The sequence below is a fragment of the Harpegnathos saltator genome, unplaced genomic scaffold, assembly GCF_003227715.2.
Source record: "Harpegnathos saltator strain DR-91 unplaced genomic scaffold, Hsal_v8.6 scaffold93, whole genome shotgun sequence".
Lineage (NCBI taxonomy): Eukaryota > Metazoa > Arthropoda > Insecta > Hymenoptera > Formicidae > Harpegnathos > Harpegnathos saltator.
In genome coordinates this window covers 2,775,858-2,793,994 of record NW_020230721.1, presented here as the reverse complement: position 1 = coordinate 2,793,994, position 18,137 = coordinate 2,775,858, and the positions used below count along the sequence as shown (strand labels likewise).

The 18,137-nt window shown below is 39.7% G+C and overlaps 1 protein-coding gene across 1 annotated transcript in view; it reads right to left on the bottom strand.

Moving 5' to 3' along the window:
- The window catches only part of Dhc98D (Dynein heavy chain at 89D), a 44,624-nt gene that overhangs the window by 8,784 nt on the left and 17,703 nt on the right, over positions 1-18,137 (bottom strand). Inside the window, exons 18-43 of the mRNA XM_025307709.1 lie at positions 17,389-17,552; positions 16,688-17,035; positions 16,221-16,612; positions 15,788-15,925; positions 15,572-15,674; positions 14,647-14,654; positions 14,203-14,407; positions 13,693-13,946; positions 12,322-12,849; positions 11,816-11,974; positions 11,465-11,725; positions 10,974-11,228; positions 10,559-10,832; positions 9,950-10,227; positions 9,279-9,543; positions 8,441-8,655; positions 8,174-8,362; positions 7,917-8,099; positions 6,404-6,858; positions 5,676-5,871; positions 5,394-5,610; positions 4,679-4,991; positions 4,242-4,536; positions 1,062-1,519; positions 454-734; positions 150-304 (exon numbers count right to left, since the gene is read on the bottom strand). Of these exons, the coding sequence (XP_025163494.1) occupies positions 150-304; positions 454-734; positions 1,062-1,519; positions 4,242-4,536; positions 4,679-4,991; positions 5,394-5,610; positions 5,676-5,871; positions 6,404-6,858; positions 7,917-8,099; positions 8,174-8,362; positions 8,441-8,655; positions 9,279-9,543; positions 9,950-10,227; positions 10,559-10,832; positions 10,974-11,228; positions 11,465-11,725; positions 11,816-11,974; positions 12,322-12,849; positions 13,693-13,946; positions 14,203-14,407; positions 14,647-14,654; positions 15,572-15,674; positions 15,788-15,925; positions 16,221-16,612; positions 16,688-17,035; positions 17,389-17,552 (6,589 nt within the window). The remainder of the gene's footprint in view (positions 1-149; positions 305-453; positions 735-1,061; positions 1,520-4,241; positions 4,537-4,678; positions 4,992-5,393; positions 5,611-5,675; positions 5,872-6,403; positions 6,859-7,916; positions 8,100-8,173; positions 8,363-8,440; positions 8,656-9,278; positions 9,544-9,949; positions 10,228-10,558; positions 10,833-10,973; positions 11,229-11,464; positions 11,726-11,815; positions 11,975-12,321; positions 12,850-13,692; positions 13,947-14,202; positions 14,408-14,646; positions 14,655-15,571; positions 15,675-15,787; positions 15,926-16,220; positions 16,613-16,687; positions 17,036-17,388; positions 17,553-18,137) is intronic.

The following is an 18,137-nucleotide window of genomic DNA, read 5'->3' as shown; positions in this document are numbered from 1 at the left end:
AAAGGAAATGCTTTCTAATATCTCATAACGAAGAAATATGAAATGTAATGAGAATTTATGATTTTTGATAATTATAAAGGACTGATAATTTAGTAACACATTATTAGTTTCGTTGTAATGATTGTAATCATGTAATAAAATTTACTCACCGCTGTGGTAACCGTATAATTGACGACAAGTGCTTTGGCATACACAGCAGGAACAAATAGTGGGTTGGAGATTTTTGTCATGAGATATATACGAAATCTTGGATCATAATCCACCTCTTTGTCACCGAGAATGACAAACATTCGCCCGGCAGCAGCTGTCGAGAGAAAAATATCGAGCATACAAATTCATATTAAAAATAGAAATCTCAAGTCTGAATTAAATTGAAATTTCATTCAAATGAAAATTTAAGTGAATTTTTCATAAACTGTGACATCGTTTTATTCGTCGAAACTCGCGACTTACTCTGGATATTTTTCGATAAAACGTTATCCAGAATAGGGTCGACCTCCTCGACATCTTGAAAGAGCACCGGCAAACCATACTTAATCGCCAATTCCACTTGCTTGAGAAAGTCCGTATCCGTAAAAGAGAGGATCTTCAGGTTTTTCTTCTGCTCCTTCTTCTTGATCCAATTCAGTGCTTGTTGCTGAGGATCGATGCAAAGTGGGAATCTGGACGCTTTTATGGTCAATATGCCATTTTGTACGGAGAGCTCGTCTGGCGGCAGGCCCTCCGAGTTCCATCTGCAAACACAACAGCTAATTAGCTAATTAGCAGACATCAGAAAATCACGATGTTCATCACAGAATTTCTTCGCAACTAAACGCAATTATTACATCTATTAAAAAATCTTCAAAATCTCATTAAATTCCTGCAATTTTCCAATTCCCTGTAATTATTATTTAATGCAAGTTTAATTACCATGTTGAAGATAAATATATGAAGATCATATAATTAACAAATAATGAAACTCATCGATCGTGGGATCCAGTATAGAAGACACAATATCCTTTTGCTTGCTATCTCCATTCATCCCAGGAACGGAAATGAAACGTAACGCTGTCACTTACGTGCTGATCTCAACGTCGTTGCTCAAGTGCTCCTCGAGCTTGTACGGCTTCGACAGCGGCAGCTCCTTCTCCAGGATGCTGCTCTCCCAGTCGCTGTGCATTTCGTTCCGGAACTCGTAGGAGAACGGGCCGCTGTAAGCGAGGAAGCTCGCGCTGAGCAAGCAATTTCCCGTGATCTTCTCCAAGTCGTTGCGCAGTACTTCCAAGTCTTTCTGCCAGCGTTCGTTTTCGGAGGACAAGCCGGAGATCAGCTTATCGGCGGCCAGAAGGCGCCGTTGCAGCAAGTCTGTTTCATCCTGAAGATCTTGTCGCTCGGTCATCGCCACCTCGTATTTCACGTTTAGTTCGTTGATCATCTTTTCCAGTCGCTTCAGCTCACGTTGCTCCTTCTCCAAGGCGCGTTCGGCTTTCTTGGACTCTTCTTCGAGTTCTCGGACTTTGTCTATCTTCGGCTTTACCTGCGTATCGGCATATCGACGTGAATTATCGACACCAAGAGAGAAAGAGAGAAAGAGAGAGAGAGAGAGAGAGAGAGAGAGAGAGAGGTGGGTAGGAAATGTTAAATGTTAAATGTGTTAAATGCTAAATACGTAAAATATTAGATGTGCAAAGTATTAAATATATGTATTAGTCATTTATCATTTTGCCGAGGGAACCGATGCTCTTTAAATTTAGAAACTCTTTAAATTTAGGAAATCGAAAAATTTGAGGAATGTAGGAAAGAACTTCCGTAAAAAATGTCCGTTTTTCAGTCCCCGATTTTTAAATTAAATTTTATGCGAAATGATAGCTCATGATAAGACATTAATCACAAAAAAGTTTTATATTGAACATACGATTGGTTTCAGAGATATAAAGGGTCGAAGTGGTCACTATCTACTAAGGAAGTTTGACACCAATAACGTTTTATCGCACGAATTTTTGCGAAATTCAGTATCTATGGGTTCTTTGAGTTGCTTATTACGAATTCGACGTCAGATTTAAAAGATTCAAGATAGCGGATATAATATAGCGGACAAAAATAATGAAACAATTATTTATTTTTATTAGAATGTTATGTTGTGATTTTTTCGGCTAGCTGATTGCGAATTTTCCATCAGATTTACATTTACCTTCAATGTAGGCAAGATGAAAAAATTATCCAGCCAATGAAGGCAAGATAAAAATGCTATCCAGCCACTGAAGATAAGATGAAAAAGTTATCCAGCCAATGAAGGTAAGATAAGCTTCTAAATATAACAAATAAAACTATCACGTTATCTTTTATGCGTCATGTAACGTATCAATTTGAATTGGATATTTTTTTTATGAAAAACAATAAAAAAAATATTTTCTCCACTCAAAAATTGTCGTTGAAAAAATTACTTTCGAAAACCTAATAGAAAATTCGCAATCAGCTAGCCAAGAAAACCACAATATAACAGTTCCAATAAAAGTAAATGATTGTTTCACTATGTATGTCCACCATGTTGCACCTGCCATTTTGAATTTTTAAAATCTGACATCAGATTCATAATCAGCAACTCAAAAAACCCATGGATACTGAATTTTGCAAAAATTCATGCGATAAAGCATTATTAGTGTAATACTTTTTTAGTATTAGGTGCGCAACTAAGTTTCCGGGTTCCACACATGGATGGCGCTAACAACACATGTAGTCGACATACATGTCTGAAGTTGTGTTTTTTTATAGCTTGGACATCTGTTAACAACAACCAGTCGTAATACCAACACATATCGTAACGCAAAAATATTTTTTCTAACAACGAAGATATCGAGTTTTGTGCCAAATAAACAGCATTTGTGGGAAGCTTTGTTTTTCTGCTTTAACTTGAAAAAAAGTGCAGCTGAAGCACGTCGTTTGCTTGAGGAGGCCTACGGCGAACATGCACCATCGAAAACTACCTGTGAAGATTGGTTTAAACGCTTCAAAATTAGCGATTTCGACACTGAGGACAAGGAGCGCTCCGGAAGACCAAAAACAATTGAGGACGCCGATCTGCAAGCGTTATTGGATGAAAATGATACACAAACACAAGATCAACTTGCGGAGGCATTAAACATGACTCGCCAAGGTATTTCCAAACATTTACATGCCATGGGAAAAATTCAAAAGGAAGGAAAATGGGTGCCGCATGAGTTGACTGAGAGACAGATGGAAAATCGAAGAGCCACTTCCGCAATTTTGCTTTTGCGGCAGGAAAGAAAGAGTTTCCTGTATCGAATTGTTACTGGCGATGAGAAGTGGATATATTTCGAGAATCCCAAACGCAAAAAATCGTGGCTTTCACCTGGCGAAGCATCAACATCGACGGCACGGCCAAATCGCTTCGGAAAGAAGACAATGCTCTGCGTTTGGTGGGACCAGAAAGAAATCGTGTACTATGAGCTGCTGAAACCGGGCGAAACTGTCAATGGGCATCGCTATCGACAACAACTGATCAATTTGAACCATTATTCGAAAAACGGCCAGAATGGGACACGAGACACGAACGAATGATATTGCAGCACGACAACGCTCCGTGCCATCGCATTTTCATCATCCAGGACACCATCAAAACGCTGAAATGGGATCTGCTACTGCACCCGCCGTATTTGCCAGACCTGACACCTTCCGATTACCACTTGTTCCGGTGGATGGTGCATGGCTTGGCTGGGCAACACTTGGCCAATTTCGAAGAAGTGCAAAATTGGTTGGTTGAATGGTTTCGGTCCAAAGACGCGTCGTTTTATCGTCGCGATATTCATGTATTGCCAGAGAGATGGCAAAAATATGTAGCTAGTGAGGGACGATACTTTGAATAAACCATTTTTTGTATTTCTCTTGAAATTTTCCATTTTTCATTGATCAAAAAAACCCGGAAACTTAGTTGCGCACCTAGTAGATAGTGACTACTTTGACCCTCTACATCTTTGAAACCAATTGTATGCTTAACGTAAAACTTTTCTATAATTAATGTGTCATCATAAACTATCTTTTGGCATAAAATTCTATTCCAAAATCGAAGACCGAGAAACGGGCAAAAAATCGACCCTTTTTGCGGAGATTCTTTAGGAGGACGATTACGTTAAGGGGCAAAATAGAAAAGGAGAACAAATGTCTGAACGACGTAAAGAAGAAGGAATAAGTATGGAAAGAGAGGAAAAGAGGGAATTTTATCCTCAAAGCTTTGTGAATACCTCTCTGTAGACGGCGCAGTAGTCGAGCACGGCCAGTACAAATTTGTAGAGGCCGTATCCAGCCTTGCTTATTGCCTGCATCTGATCCAGCTTGTCGGTCCTCCTCAGGTGCGATCGTACCGCTTGCTGCTGTTTCAGAGTGATCTCGTCGCAATTCATCTCCTGCAAGCTCCTCAGAAAGCCCGGGTCGCTCATCATGCCTTTCGCTCCTTTCCAGGATACGTCCTTGACGCCACGAAGTATCATCACGCACTCCGAGACGACCTGCACCGGCTCGGGCGGAGTGGCGAAGGACCTGAATTACCATCGTCGACCATTCAACGAATCTCTAGCTCGATAAATGTTTCGATGACTAGCGCGAGCAAGAAGTGCGCGAAGAAATTCGGTATTGCAGAAAAAAATCTATGACAAGACGAGAAATGACTGTTGACTCGAACCTTATCTCGGTGATGTCTGCTTTCTCGAGTTCGCCTAGCGCGAGTTTGGCCGCGTCGAGAGCCGGTTGAGCTTCTGCCAACACTAGCTTGGCCTCCGCCTCTTCCTTGATGATTATCTTCTTCTTCTCCTCGATCTCCTGCTTCTTCTGCTCGCTCAGCTCTTTCTTTTGCACCGTGACGTCCGTGCTCTCGCCGATCGATGTGAGCAGCTGCTCGCAGTTCTTCGTCTGGTTGGCTACCTTGACTTTCTGCACGGCCAGAGTCTCGTTCAATTCTTTCAGAGTCACCGAAGCCTCCGCGATCTTCTGCAATCCTGATAAGAATATTTATCAGCGGCTTAATCTGCACAGGGATATCAAGTCGACCTTGCTCGTTCAGGAATTGCAAATCCCAGAAAGATGTTATGAGATATGTATGTGTTAAAAAGATGCGATTTGGAGAAGGAAATAATTCTGCAAAGTAAAGGTAGGGAGACGATCAGTGAAGAGTGAAGCTTTTTGGAATGTTACTGGATTCATTAACATTGCGTTATGAATAAAAAATTATATGAACACAAAATACAAAGAAATAAAAATAAACAATAATAAAATAAGTGATAATAAAAAATAAAAAAATAACGAAATAAAAATAAAACAAACAAAATAAAAAAAACAAAAATAACATAAAAAGATGAGACACAAAAGAGAAGAGAATTATGAGAATATTGACCAGTCACCTTCAGAGAAGTGCTCGCAGCGCGAACTTATGAAGTCTTTCTTTTCTATCAGCAAATTCAGGTACGTGTTGATGAAGTCCAAGAAATGCCTGGGCGTGACGTAATTCCGCCGTCTCAATTTCGTCGCGAAGTCCTCTGTGTATTGACATACGGACGTGTGTACGTACACCATGTGACTCACGATCGTCTCCCTGTATTCCTGCGGCACTATCGGATTCTGGGAAGAAGAAACGTTTGTCATTTTCTTGTTCGGACTATGCTCTTCAGCGATTGTTTGCTTACGTCTCGGAGAATGACGTTCGCCACAGCCACTAGGGCTTGCCGTGGCCACGGGAACATCCAGTCTATGGTGGTATTATTGATCAGACCGGGATAATTGCGACATCGCGTCCGCAGGACGTCTCCTGTCGGGCTCATCGCCAGGGCTATCCGTAAGTTTGCAATGCATGTCTTAACAAAGTACGACCAGACGCCTTTTCTAGAAGTGGTAACATAAACACGTGATCTAAGACTCGAAGTATCAGACAACAACGATATTTAAAAGACGCGGACATTCAAAATTAACAATCGGAGAATTTAACATCTTGAAAATCCGATAGTATTGGAAACTCCAAAGATAAGAAGATCACAACGTAGAGATCTAAAGATCTAAAGATTAATTAAATCCAAATCGACGAAGATGTATAAGAAGCAAGAGGATTGCAAAAAGCAGCATCGAAAAGTCTCAAATTATTTTCCTTAATATTGTACTGTAAAATTTGTGCACATGTTCTTCTTCACCTTTTTCTTACTGATATGATCGTTTATCACTCAAGCCTTCTCATTCTTATTTTTATTAAGAGGGTCGTATCATCCACTTTATTATGATTCAAAAGTCATCTGAAAGACCGCAGCGTTCGAAAAGGCAATGTGATTCACGATGGGAAACTTATAGTCAAAATTTGAAGCGTCAATTCGAAGTGAACATAGAATAGAATTTCGTGATGAGCGAAGAGCAAGCATCAACTCACTTCCCGACATTGAAACCCGCGCTGACCGCTGCGTCTCTGCAGGAAATGATGATCGCGTCCTTCTCATCGTCATTAAAGAGAGCTGGCACGAAGCCTGCCATCAGCATGTTGTTCACCAGCTCCAAGAAGCTCTCGTGCATGACGTGAGCCGACGTAAACATAAACACGACCCTCTTGTTCTCTACGCCGACCATGTTGTACAGACTCTTCATGTCTTCGCGGAACGACGGCTCGTTGTAGCCACGGCTCGGTGTGATCTGGAAGAGCTGGTAGCCGGCGGCGAAGGACGCTAATTTGATCACCGACTTCTTGCCATTGCCATCCGCGCCGACGACCAGCACGTTGCCGCGGTGCATCCGAAGTGCTCGATGCACCCTCGTCAGATGCTCGAGCGCGTCGTTGAAGAGCACCATGTGCAGCTTGACCATACTTCTTTCATTGTACTCCTCGAAGATCTGTGTGTAAAGAAATTCTCATGGAATGTTGTGGGAGAGAACGTTTCCTCAAGTGAGGAAGTATCCTCAAGTTTCCTCAAGTCGTAAGTCGTATATTGATCGAGGGAAGATTGTCGCGATTAAAGAGATCAGTTTCTGTCTTTTTATTTTCTTTTCTTTGAAGCAGGTATGGCTTATTTGGATCTGAAAAACCTAAACAATTTCTGATTTTCTTTCAGAATTTCTAGTCTTATTTTTTCTGATTTCAATTTCTATCTTCCAATAGCGTTGCAAATTTCATGGCAACTCGAAATTTTATATTCTTGTATCTTATACGTATATATTTATTCATATATGTACTAATATTCATATATGTACTAAAAGTAAAGATGAAAGATTATATTTTTGTTATATCGTCACTGATGAAAAAATTAACATTGTTGTCAAATTATTATTGAAAAAAGTGACACGCAATGATAACGTCGCGACACATACAACAATATTTAGTTAAATTATTAAATTCACACACAGACACATTTGACTCCGATCTGTGGGTAAATTTGAAAACAATTGTTTACTCGGTTCTAATTGACAATAAACAATAACTTTTACAAAGGAAGGAAGATGCAAGACGGTCTATAATGCGAAGAATTGTATTGTTAATTGTATTATTACACGCAGTGGTTATTTCGAGCATCTCCTTTTATTTTGATTTTTTAATTTTTAAAATTTATTTAAACAAATATTATTTTACATATATTACATTAACATTGAAATTAATTTTTTTAATCTTGACATCTTGAGCATCTCCTTTTATTTTTATCTTTTTCATTTGTGAAATTCATTTAAATAAATATGATATTATTGTATATACAATATTACGTTAACATTGAAATTAATTCTTTCAATTTTGACTCGACATTAACTTTTCAACTTAGCATTTTTCTGGAACTATGTTTATAGAAACTTTTTTATTTATCTTGGTGAGAAAAATGTTGCATGCAACCAGCTCACTGTTTTTGCAACACCCTGTATATTGAACATTGGCGGTTAATGAAAGCTCTTCGACAAGGACAAACCTCCAAGAACAAACTGTAAACCGCCTCGTAATCGAGCAGATCCTCGTAAAACCTCGGCTCATCCTCGTTTCTGAAGTCACCGTAGAGCATCGGGTCTCTCAAGCTGTACTGAATCACTTCGGCATCTTCCTCCCAATAATTGCTGATCTTCTCCTTCAGCTGCTCAACGACCAAATTCTCATCCTGCAACGGCACGAGAAGTAGTACGTGCTCGGGAGTAAAGTTCAAGTCATGAAGGAGAGAAAAAGGCTCCTCACTTGCACGCTAACGAGACGATCACATATGACCCGGGTGAGCTCGTTTCTCCAGAGCCTAACGAATTGCTTCACGCTCGGGAAGAAATCGGGGTGGCTCTGAAGCAGACCGGCCATGATCCTTGAAAGATCCCGCATGTTGAAGATATAGTGGAACTTGGACGGCGTCGGTAGCAGCTCCTTCCTGACTGTCTGGAGAGTGTGACTTGTTAGCGACGCGTTCTTCGTACTGCAGGTTTCAACGTGTGACGTGATGTGCCGCGAAATTACCTCGTAAAGCTCCAGCGTCAATTGGACAAGTCCCTTCGCGATAGTCTGGACCTCTGTCGAGAACGTTTGCAGATGACCCATCAAGATGCTCGTGTAAATGTAATCGAGGGTCTCGCTCGACGGGAACGTCACGTTGTAAACCGAGAACATTGAGATGAAGCGCGGGTCGACTTCGTTTCTGCCGCCACCGGCTTCTCCCATGGCCGCTAAATAATCTGCGCAGGAATAAAAAGAGGAAAATGCATCGACCCTTTCGCCGCGAACGCGGCACCGACATAAAACACACGTTGTACGCGGCGAACTTGTGCTCGATATGATTAAGTCTCTTGTTTCCTCGCCGTAGCCATCTTGAACATTCTACAAGTTATCGTCCAGATGAAGAGATGTATCCGTAAAATAACATTTGCGCTCGATCGAGTACATTTTTGTATTTTTTGAATATACCGGGAGCTTTCTTTTTGCTCTAATAAGCAAAATAAATAATCATGAAACGTGAGAATCGTGAGAAAATGGAGATCGTGAGAAAGGAGAGTTTTGTCAAGTTTGTTAATTTTACGATTAATGTTGTTTATTGCTTGTTAGAGCGAAGGGAAAGTTCTCGACATTTTGAGGGCGTGCTTAATCGATTATGTCATCTTATGGATATATTTCTTTTTCATTTCGACGCGTAATTTCTCGCTTTTGACACCATCGATCGAAACTTCCGCGACGAGAGGTCAGGAATCTTAAGATGCAAAAAATAATAATCGTCGCTTGGCAATATTATTCTCCGGACGATCAGCTTGAAATCGCCAAGAGAAGTGCGCTATTTCCGAGAAGTCCTGCGAACGACACTCACAAACGTCCTTCATAACTTTCCAACTGAGATCGCGCCCGCGATCGTAAAAGCCACCCCGCTCGAACAGCAGTTTGAGAAGCGCAATGGGCTGCTGGGTCCCATAAGTGTCCACGATTGGCATGTTCATGTCGTCGATGAAGACTATCAGTTTCATCCCGGGCGGTGGTCCATACACCTCCCTCGATCTTTTCTCCACGTTCGACTCGATATTCCTCTGTACGTCCATCGAGGTGGTCTTCGACGAGAAGTTTATTAGTAGTTGATCCTGTTTGGAAATATAATCGATGTGGCATACACACGAAATTATCATAAATTATTCTGCAGAAAATTATCGGCAAGCAATTTCTGATTTCTCAGGTGAAATAAGACGACTATACATTTTAACATCTTGTTATCGTTTTATGAGACGTAAAACTTAAAGTTGGCGCTTTCGAATCACCAAGGGACGGGGAAGAAGTTTAATTTAAGCTAGAGTTACAAGACGTTAAATGCAAAGGCATCTGATACAATTGATATAAATATTATCTTACTTAATATGAGACAGGCAGATATATTGTTTCTAATTGGCAGATTGAAACTAACGAAACATTAGATACCGTCAAGATGTTGCAACATAACCGAATAAGGATTAGCAATAACGCAATTCCTCTCGACAGTGTTTCCTAACTTACATATTTTTCGGGATTCAAGTTTCTTAGAAACTCGTGAATAACGGCTGTCTTCGAGGTGCCGGTCTCGCCGACCAGCAGTACCGGTCTTCGCAGCTCGCTCATAGCTTTCACGAACCACGTGGTGCGCAAGGTGTCGATTGTCTGCACCAAGATGTCCGAGAAGTTTTTCTGCCTATCATGAATGTACGCCGGTACCAACCACTTCCACGCCGTCCAAACTTGTTTTCTAACGTCCAGCACATAGTCGTACATAGTCGGAAACGACGACGGTATGTTTCCTATCATGACACAAGCGCGCTAATATTCTTCAAATTCAAGTAATCCATTTGAATTATGCGTCATTCAAATTTCAAAAAAACGCAAAAGCATTTGCGCAAAAATCAGACTCTTTTGTGCGGTCGAATTCTTTTCTATATGCGCTCGTGTTCATTAATTTGATATTTTTCATACGCTTCATGTATCCTACTTTCGACTTTCTGACCTTTGACGCCATCTCTCTCTTAACTTCTCATTTCAACAATTTCGAGTGAAAATAAAGAAGGAAATGAAAGAAGGAAATGAAATGATCGTTTAAGAAAAGAGTATTGTCGGAACTTTTGATACACTTACTAGTGGTTGCCGGCTTGGCAGGTGTGTCTTGCGTTGGCAACAGCCTATAAGTTTTCTTCATGTGCTCGTCGAACTTAGCACGCGCCTTATCCACAATAGACGCACCGAACGACCAATAGCATGCTTGAACGTACATCGCCTCCCAGAGTTCTTCCTTCGCCACTTTCGGCTCCAGCAGAGCGTCATCCTCCTGGCTGACTTCCCTGAGTCTGTCGTTTGTCAGTTCGTGTTCCACCGACAGCAAGCCGTCGAATATGTAGCAGAATTGGGTCACCTTGAAATCGTCACGGTGCGAGAAGCGTCACTTGCAAAGTTACGATAGAAAAGCGAATAGTAATAAAAAGTGGCTTGACTGGATCTGCAAGTGGCAAGTTCCTCATTTGTCTAGCCTTGTACGAATGCAAGCAAGGATTACCATATTAAGTGCAGTTTGCGGTATAATCAGTCGAAGCGGCTCAACCACCTGGGAGCCGAACATTCCTGCGAGGATTAGCTGGACCGAGCCGTGCACGTACTTTTCGCACATTCCACTAAGGAAATCTTGATCGGCTTTGCTCTTTGCTCGCATCCACTTATCCATGTATGGCTGGTAGCCCAGGTTCTTCGGGTCCACGTAGACCATACCCGCTCGCGACACCGTGGCGGGCGAAGCATACTGCAAATCGCCCACCTGTGACACAACAACGAATCGTTATGCAAATCAAGATCATTAGACCTTCGTGCTTGGCAAATTTATCAATTTGCTGATTGAAAGATCTTTTGTCGACTGATCAAATGGGATATCTATAAAGAGCGACCGCCGCTCTAAAATTATGGTTAAATTATGTTCATGAGTATAATTTACCATAAAACTAATTCCAAACAATGTTAACGAAACGTAGCATCCAGCATTCTACACTGGCCTACCTCGAAGAGCAAGCTGCAATGATCCAGTAATTTAATTCTCTCCCGATTAGCCAGAGTCAACAATTTGTTGTCGTCCATAACCGAGTTCATGTTCTCGATCCACAGCGGGTCGACGTCGCCGTCGAAGAGTATGTATCTGCGTTCGTCATGGTCGGAATTCACCGGTCGGTTGACCTCGCGAAAAATGCTGCTCAGCAGACCGTCGATCCAATCGCGCGTCGTCGGTTCCAGCGTCCCATATAATTCGACCACAGTGCAAGCCTTGAAGTGTTCCAGACGGTTCAGTCAAACAGTCAAACAAGAAGGAAGCTGACACGCTATTATTACCGTCCTCATCGTAGCTAAAATTACTTTCGGGTTCAGAATGTGCAGTTTCGTGGGCCTGTCGAGGCGTGTCTGCGCCCTGCACAGCGTTTCGATGATTACCGTTTTACCGCCGCCGGTGGGACCGATGATCATCGTCGAGTGCCTGGTCATCATCACTTCGTATAGTTGCACGACTTTGTCCACCTGGTGGCGATTAGACCATCGCTTATATATTGTCAACAGGTACATAATTTTTTAGCACGTTGATGGTTATGGCAATCGCCGGCGACTGGCGGCCCCCTGCCTGCCTCATGTTTTATTAATTTGTTAATTAATTATTCCGTGATTCGCTAATTTAACAATTCAGTGATTTAAGCTTGAATTGAGCATTGAAGTAGTCAGTGGATATCAGTGTGGCGATCATCGTATTAATTTTTTAACGGATAATTACTTTCACAGTGACTAAACGAGAAAACGTGTTCTGTTAATTAACAGTCGAATGTCGCGATAAATTAAAGAAAAGAAAAATACGATTGAGAAACAGCACGTACTTGCTCAGGTAGGACGGTATACCCGTGTTCTGCCAATACCGTCTCGACCGCCTCGTTAAAGTCGGGGTAGCGCACTCTGGGGACTTCCAAATCAGGAAACAGGTCCCTGATCAGGCCCAAGAAGAGTGGCACGTCGTCGAATATAAATTTCGGTAAGTTCATGTCCCTGAGCGCTCTCATCAACACGACGTTCTCAGGAAGGTCGCCGGAAGTTCTCTTCAGCTGATCAGCCATGTTCAATACGGACTTGAGGGCCCTCAAGCCGAAATCGTAATGCGTTTGTTTGCTCAGTTGCTCGCTCGCCAGCTTGTAAAGGACCGTCATCTTCTTGGCAAGCAGTTTCGCCGTGAGGAAGCCGGCGCTGAAGAGCTTGATCTGGCAGATCAGCTCATTGTCCGGCACTACGCATACCACCGGCCTGAAGAGCGCCTTGACGGACTCCGGCAGTTCTGTACGACCGGCGTACCCTGGATTCATGGTGATGAAGATCCCCACCTTCGAGTCCAGCACAATGTCTTGCCCCTCAAACTTTCGGAAAACATTTTCTGTCGTTGAATTAGCGGAACAGGCTCGCTCAAGTTACATCGATTAATTTATCTTTATTAGGATTGTGGGGAAAAATAAAAAAAAAGACCAAAAGAATAGGAAAATAAAATTTATATAATTTGCTGTAATAAAATAAATGTTAGAGTAATATTGCTGTAATATTAGATAAATAGTCTTAGAGCTAAACGAAATTTCTTACAATATTATGCTACGTATTTTCTTGCAATTTGGCCGATTTTTCTATTGCCGTCTGTATTTTTTTAATACAATGCAGCATCGTGTTCGATTTTCTTAATTTCAAATAGATGGATTTAGTTTTTAGAATCAATATAATCGGAATATCGCGTCAGTTCGACACAAATATATCGGAAGTAGGCAAAATATTACAAGTTTTAATTTATGTCAATATTTACATTAAAAGAAATGTAAGTATTAACATTAAAATAAAATAAGTATTGATTTAAAATAATTAAAGTGTAATATTTTTAAATATACATATATATAATTATTATTCATAAATATAAATATTGACATACGCTTCGCGTACGATACTTGACGCGTGCGATATTTCTCTCGTCGACATTATGATCTTCCCGCAATAATTAATTAACCTGTATCAATCTGCATCGACTGCTTTTTATGATTTTCCTTATTGACTGGGCATCTGACTGAGAACTTTAATACTTACAAATTCCCGATCGGTATTAATCAGTTAATTCCAAGTTAATTCCGATCGGTATTAATCAATTAATTCCGAATTAATTGCGTCTGGTTGTCGTCGTTTTACAACTCATTACAATTATCACGATATTCGTGCAGGCATACCGTGAATCTCCGAGCCTTAACTTGCAGCGCCGAGCGTATAGTTTGCAACTGGGTTGAGATGACAGAAAGAACAGAGCTGTCGATGCGATTGAACTCGTCGAAGCAACCCCATGCCCCGCACTGAGCGAGCCCGCCCAGAGTCTTCCCGATCGCGATATAGTCCATTCCTTCTCCGCAATTGGTGACAACGCACAGGAGTCCGAGGACTTTGGCCAAGTCCTTGACCGTCTCGGTTTTTCCGGTTCCAGCGGGACCTTGATACCAAACGTCGAGATATTCATTGTAAGAGGAGCATCTCTTTCGACGAAGTTCGTTGCAAAGCGGAAAATCCCCTTTGATTTGTATTTCATGTAGCGCATTAATGTGTGGAGCGTTTGAAATTCTGTCCATTGCTAATTACGTTATACTTTGATCAGCGAGGAGCTATTGGAGCTATTGGAGCTGTTGGAGCTGTTGGAACGCTCAATGGGAAATTCGTAATCGCGATACAACGTTTATGAATTCACATACCAGCCGGCGCACCGCCCAAGTGCATCGAGAGGGCTTGCGTGATGGTGAGATATATCCTGTCAGTCAGAGGCGTAATTACTAATCTACCATTAAGACCCATGTACTCGTAGCCGTACTCAAAGGCGCCTGTGCACTGGTTCATCCATACATTGTCCAGATGATGAACCCAGTAGAATCTGCACGCATATACAAAAATAGCCCGTCGCTTATTTTGGTAACGACAAGAACATTGAGTTCAAACAGTGATAAACAATTAACACACATTACGAGTATACATATCTTTTGCTTAGAGTTATCATATAAAGTTATTACAGGTGCAAAATATTTATTTATCTAACGGGAGAATACACATGATTTTAGGAGCAAATGGAAGCTCGTTAAAGCTTGGCATTAGTTATTAGTTTATTATTTATTAGTTATTTATATAATTATTTAATTATATACAGGGTGTTCTAAAAAGATATGTCAAAAATTTAAGGAGATATTCCTTCACACCTGAAGGATGAAAAAATGTTATATGGATGTAGGTGCGGAAATGCTTATTTCAGGAATTATGTTGAAAATACTGTTAGCTGTATTACTTACATAAGGAAAAATTTAGGATTAATTATTGTAGATGACAATCGCTTAATTAGGCTTATTTATATTTTAATGTGACCTTGAGTTAATTACAATAAATGTTGAAAATGTTCGCCATTCGCCTGAATACAAGCAGTGGAATACAAGCACGTGTCAATCAATGCGTCGACGTGAATCAATGCGTCACTGCTTGTATTCAGGCGAATGGTGAACATTTTTAACATTTATTGCAACTAGTTCTAGGTCACAGTAAAACTTAAAAATGTAAATAAGTCTAATTAAACGATTGTTGTTTACAATAATTAATCCTAAATTTTTTCTTGTGTAAGTAATACAGCTAACTGTATTTTCAACATAACTCCTGAAATAAGCACCTATGTCCATATAACATTTTTTCATCCTTCAGGTGAGGAATATCTCCTTAAATTTTTTACATATCTTTTTAGAACACCCTGTATATTAAATATATATTTCCAATTATTAATATATGTTAAATAAATAAATATATATATATATATTTAAGTATATATATATATTAAGTATATAAATATATATTTAAGTATATATTACATATATTTATTGTACAATTAAATATAATTGATATATATAATTATTATGTAATTATGGAGAGGGAAGAAATATATTTAACTAATTTATTTATTAGTCAAATAAATAAATAAATACACACATAACGGTTGGAGACTACACACTTTTGTGTGGCAAGTTATAAATTATTAATGACTTTATTCGAATCATGGATTGATGTTTTAAGAAATAATATATGGATGACGTGAATATATAATCAATTTTTTTTTCCTGTCCCTGCTTGTAAGTGTAGCGCTGCCCATCAGCGTCACCAGTTCGTTCAATTGATAATTGAGTTGTTGCAAATACTATGTATAAAGAAGAGGTATAAGAATCTGTCGTAAAAAATAACATGGCAGAAGCGGGCCATTTTGTATGTTTATTTTATTTGAACATAGAACATTTTACTCGCACATATTACCTCTTTCATCGCGCGTTTATTTCCTTGAGATATCTTTTCGAAAACATTTTCGACCTCCGCGGTCCACCATATTTGATTGGCCGCGAGGACCATCGTTCCTTGAAACTCGAGTATCCATTTTGTCCTTGGCAGTTGCATCTACATTTGCAGTGACCGCTCTTTCATTATATAAAATTTTCATAAAATTACAATTAATCGCGAAAAAAATTAAGAAAACTGAATTTTGGTTATTAAAAGGGAAATAGGAAAATGTTGTTTGAAAAAATAACGAGTTGATATCATTTATTTTATTCGTAAAAAATTATCAATCCTTCGAAATCCGATAATCTCGTTTTTCATTTTATTCAACAAACACGACGGAGATCTTTCGTATCCAGTTAATAAAAGTAAGAACTGAATGTGCCTGTATGATCTACGATAATGTGACGCAAACCTTGCCATAATCATAGACCGCCTTCTTCGTCAAATATCGATTCGACCTCTTCATCTCCTCGAGAGCAGAGCCCATCCAGACTTCAACATTGCCTTCCGTACTCACGGGATTCCTGAATTCCATAATTTCCCTCTCGCAGGATATAAGAGCCGTCACGAACATTCTATCAGTGTTGCTCGATGCGAACTTAAACTTGTCAAGATTGTCGAACATCTTTCCTACATGTTCTTGGATGGCGGTAATTTTGCTACTGCCAAGAATGTTCAGTAACTCATCGTCGCTAATAAAGTTGAATCGTGGAAACACGGCGCGTTTATTGTTCAAGTATTCCGTCAAAGATTTTTGGCACTTGTCGAGGGCCACGATCATGGCCTCGAATTCTTCCTTCCGGCCTAAATATCCAACAAATAACAATGGTCGTTTAATATAGCCGCATAATTTATCGCAATTTCGTTCCTTTATGGTACCTTGAATCGTGCAACATTCCAGCACATTGAGTCTCTTCGACGTGTCATTCATAATGTGCCTGAAGATTTTATCGATGTCATCGAACCTTTTTGTTTCGTCTGATAACTGAAGGCGGATATCGCTGCTTACGAAGATGCCCTCGAGGTATAGCCATTTCCGTTGAAAGTCCACCCACACCTCCAGTACCTCGGAAATCGTGTGCATCGTTTGTTCCCATTTCTGGACGGCGCCAAGGAACGGTCCGATAAATTGGGAGGCTGCCATGCTGTGCACGTTCAACATATTGTCTTCTAGTATTATGTTCAATTCGTCGAGTGGCCCAAGTATGAAGCCGCGATCTTCCGTGCCTAAGAAATGTTCCCGATATTCATAGATATATTTATGTGCTTCGCTCGATTAAATTATCTTGAGATTAAATTATTGATTAGATATAATCAATAGTCTGATAATAATTATAAAAATATTTGGTAATAATTTAATTACTGATTAAATTATTTGCATTGAATTGTTGAATAATTATAAGTGATTATCAAGTTATCATGAAATTATATTATACATTATTAACAATTAAATTGAACAGTCTTATTTATTCTTACGGGTTTTAATTTAAATCCAGCTCTAATCAATTCAGTTAATCATTAAGATAGAGTTTGTCTTCTCTTATTTATTATACTGGATTTTTCTATAAGCAATTAGGTACCTTTATAGTGCTTGATCACGTTAAATTCCGTGGATTTCCACACATCCATTAATTCTTTTACGCCTCTTTCGATCGCAAGTTCCCTCACGGCGTTCATCACGATACCTTGCGCAATCTCTTGGTACTTGCCCAGCTCCATGGCGAACATGTTTTTTAAGGTAAATCTAGAATAATCCAACATCGTTTTGATATATTGATATATATCTCGTTAAAATAAACAAAGACCGCCATTCAACAAGCTTACCCTTCTATCGTAAATGATTGTCCTTGCGTCATTTTTGTATCGTATAAAAAAAGTTCTTGTATTACCGATTATATTTTTATAAGATAAATGCTATAATTATACACACTCAAGAGAGAGTTTCTACATCGATCACTGACAATCAACCACAGTTACTTTTTCTTCTTTGTATAATTCTGCGAAATAAACAAATTAACATACAAAAATTCTTAAGAGATTACTTCTCAAATATCAAGGTAAATATCAGAGTAAAGAGTTCCCCCAATATTATTTCCTCTTCCTGGCAAATTGCATTTTTCACCTGCTAGAAATAAAACTAACGTTACACGTTACAAATTTCGCGAATCAATATTTTCCATTGATTTTTAATGTAGATTAATTTTCGCGCTCACGCGGACATAAAAATCTGCGTCTTTCGCATGTGAGAAATGATCATCTCAGTTAATCCCGATTTTATGTCCATTAGGAGTGCTTTAATTTCCCCTTTCCAACAGTTTCTCGTTTCAAG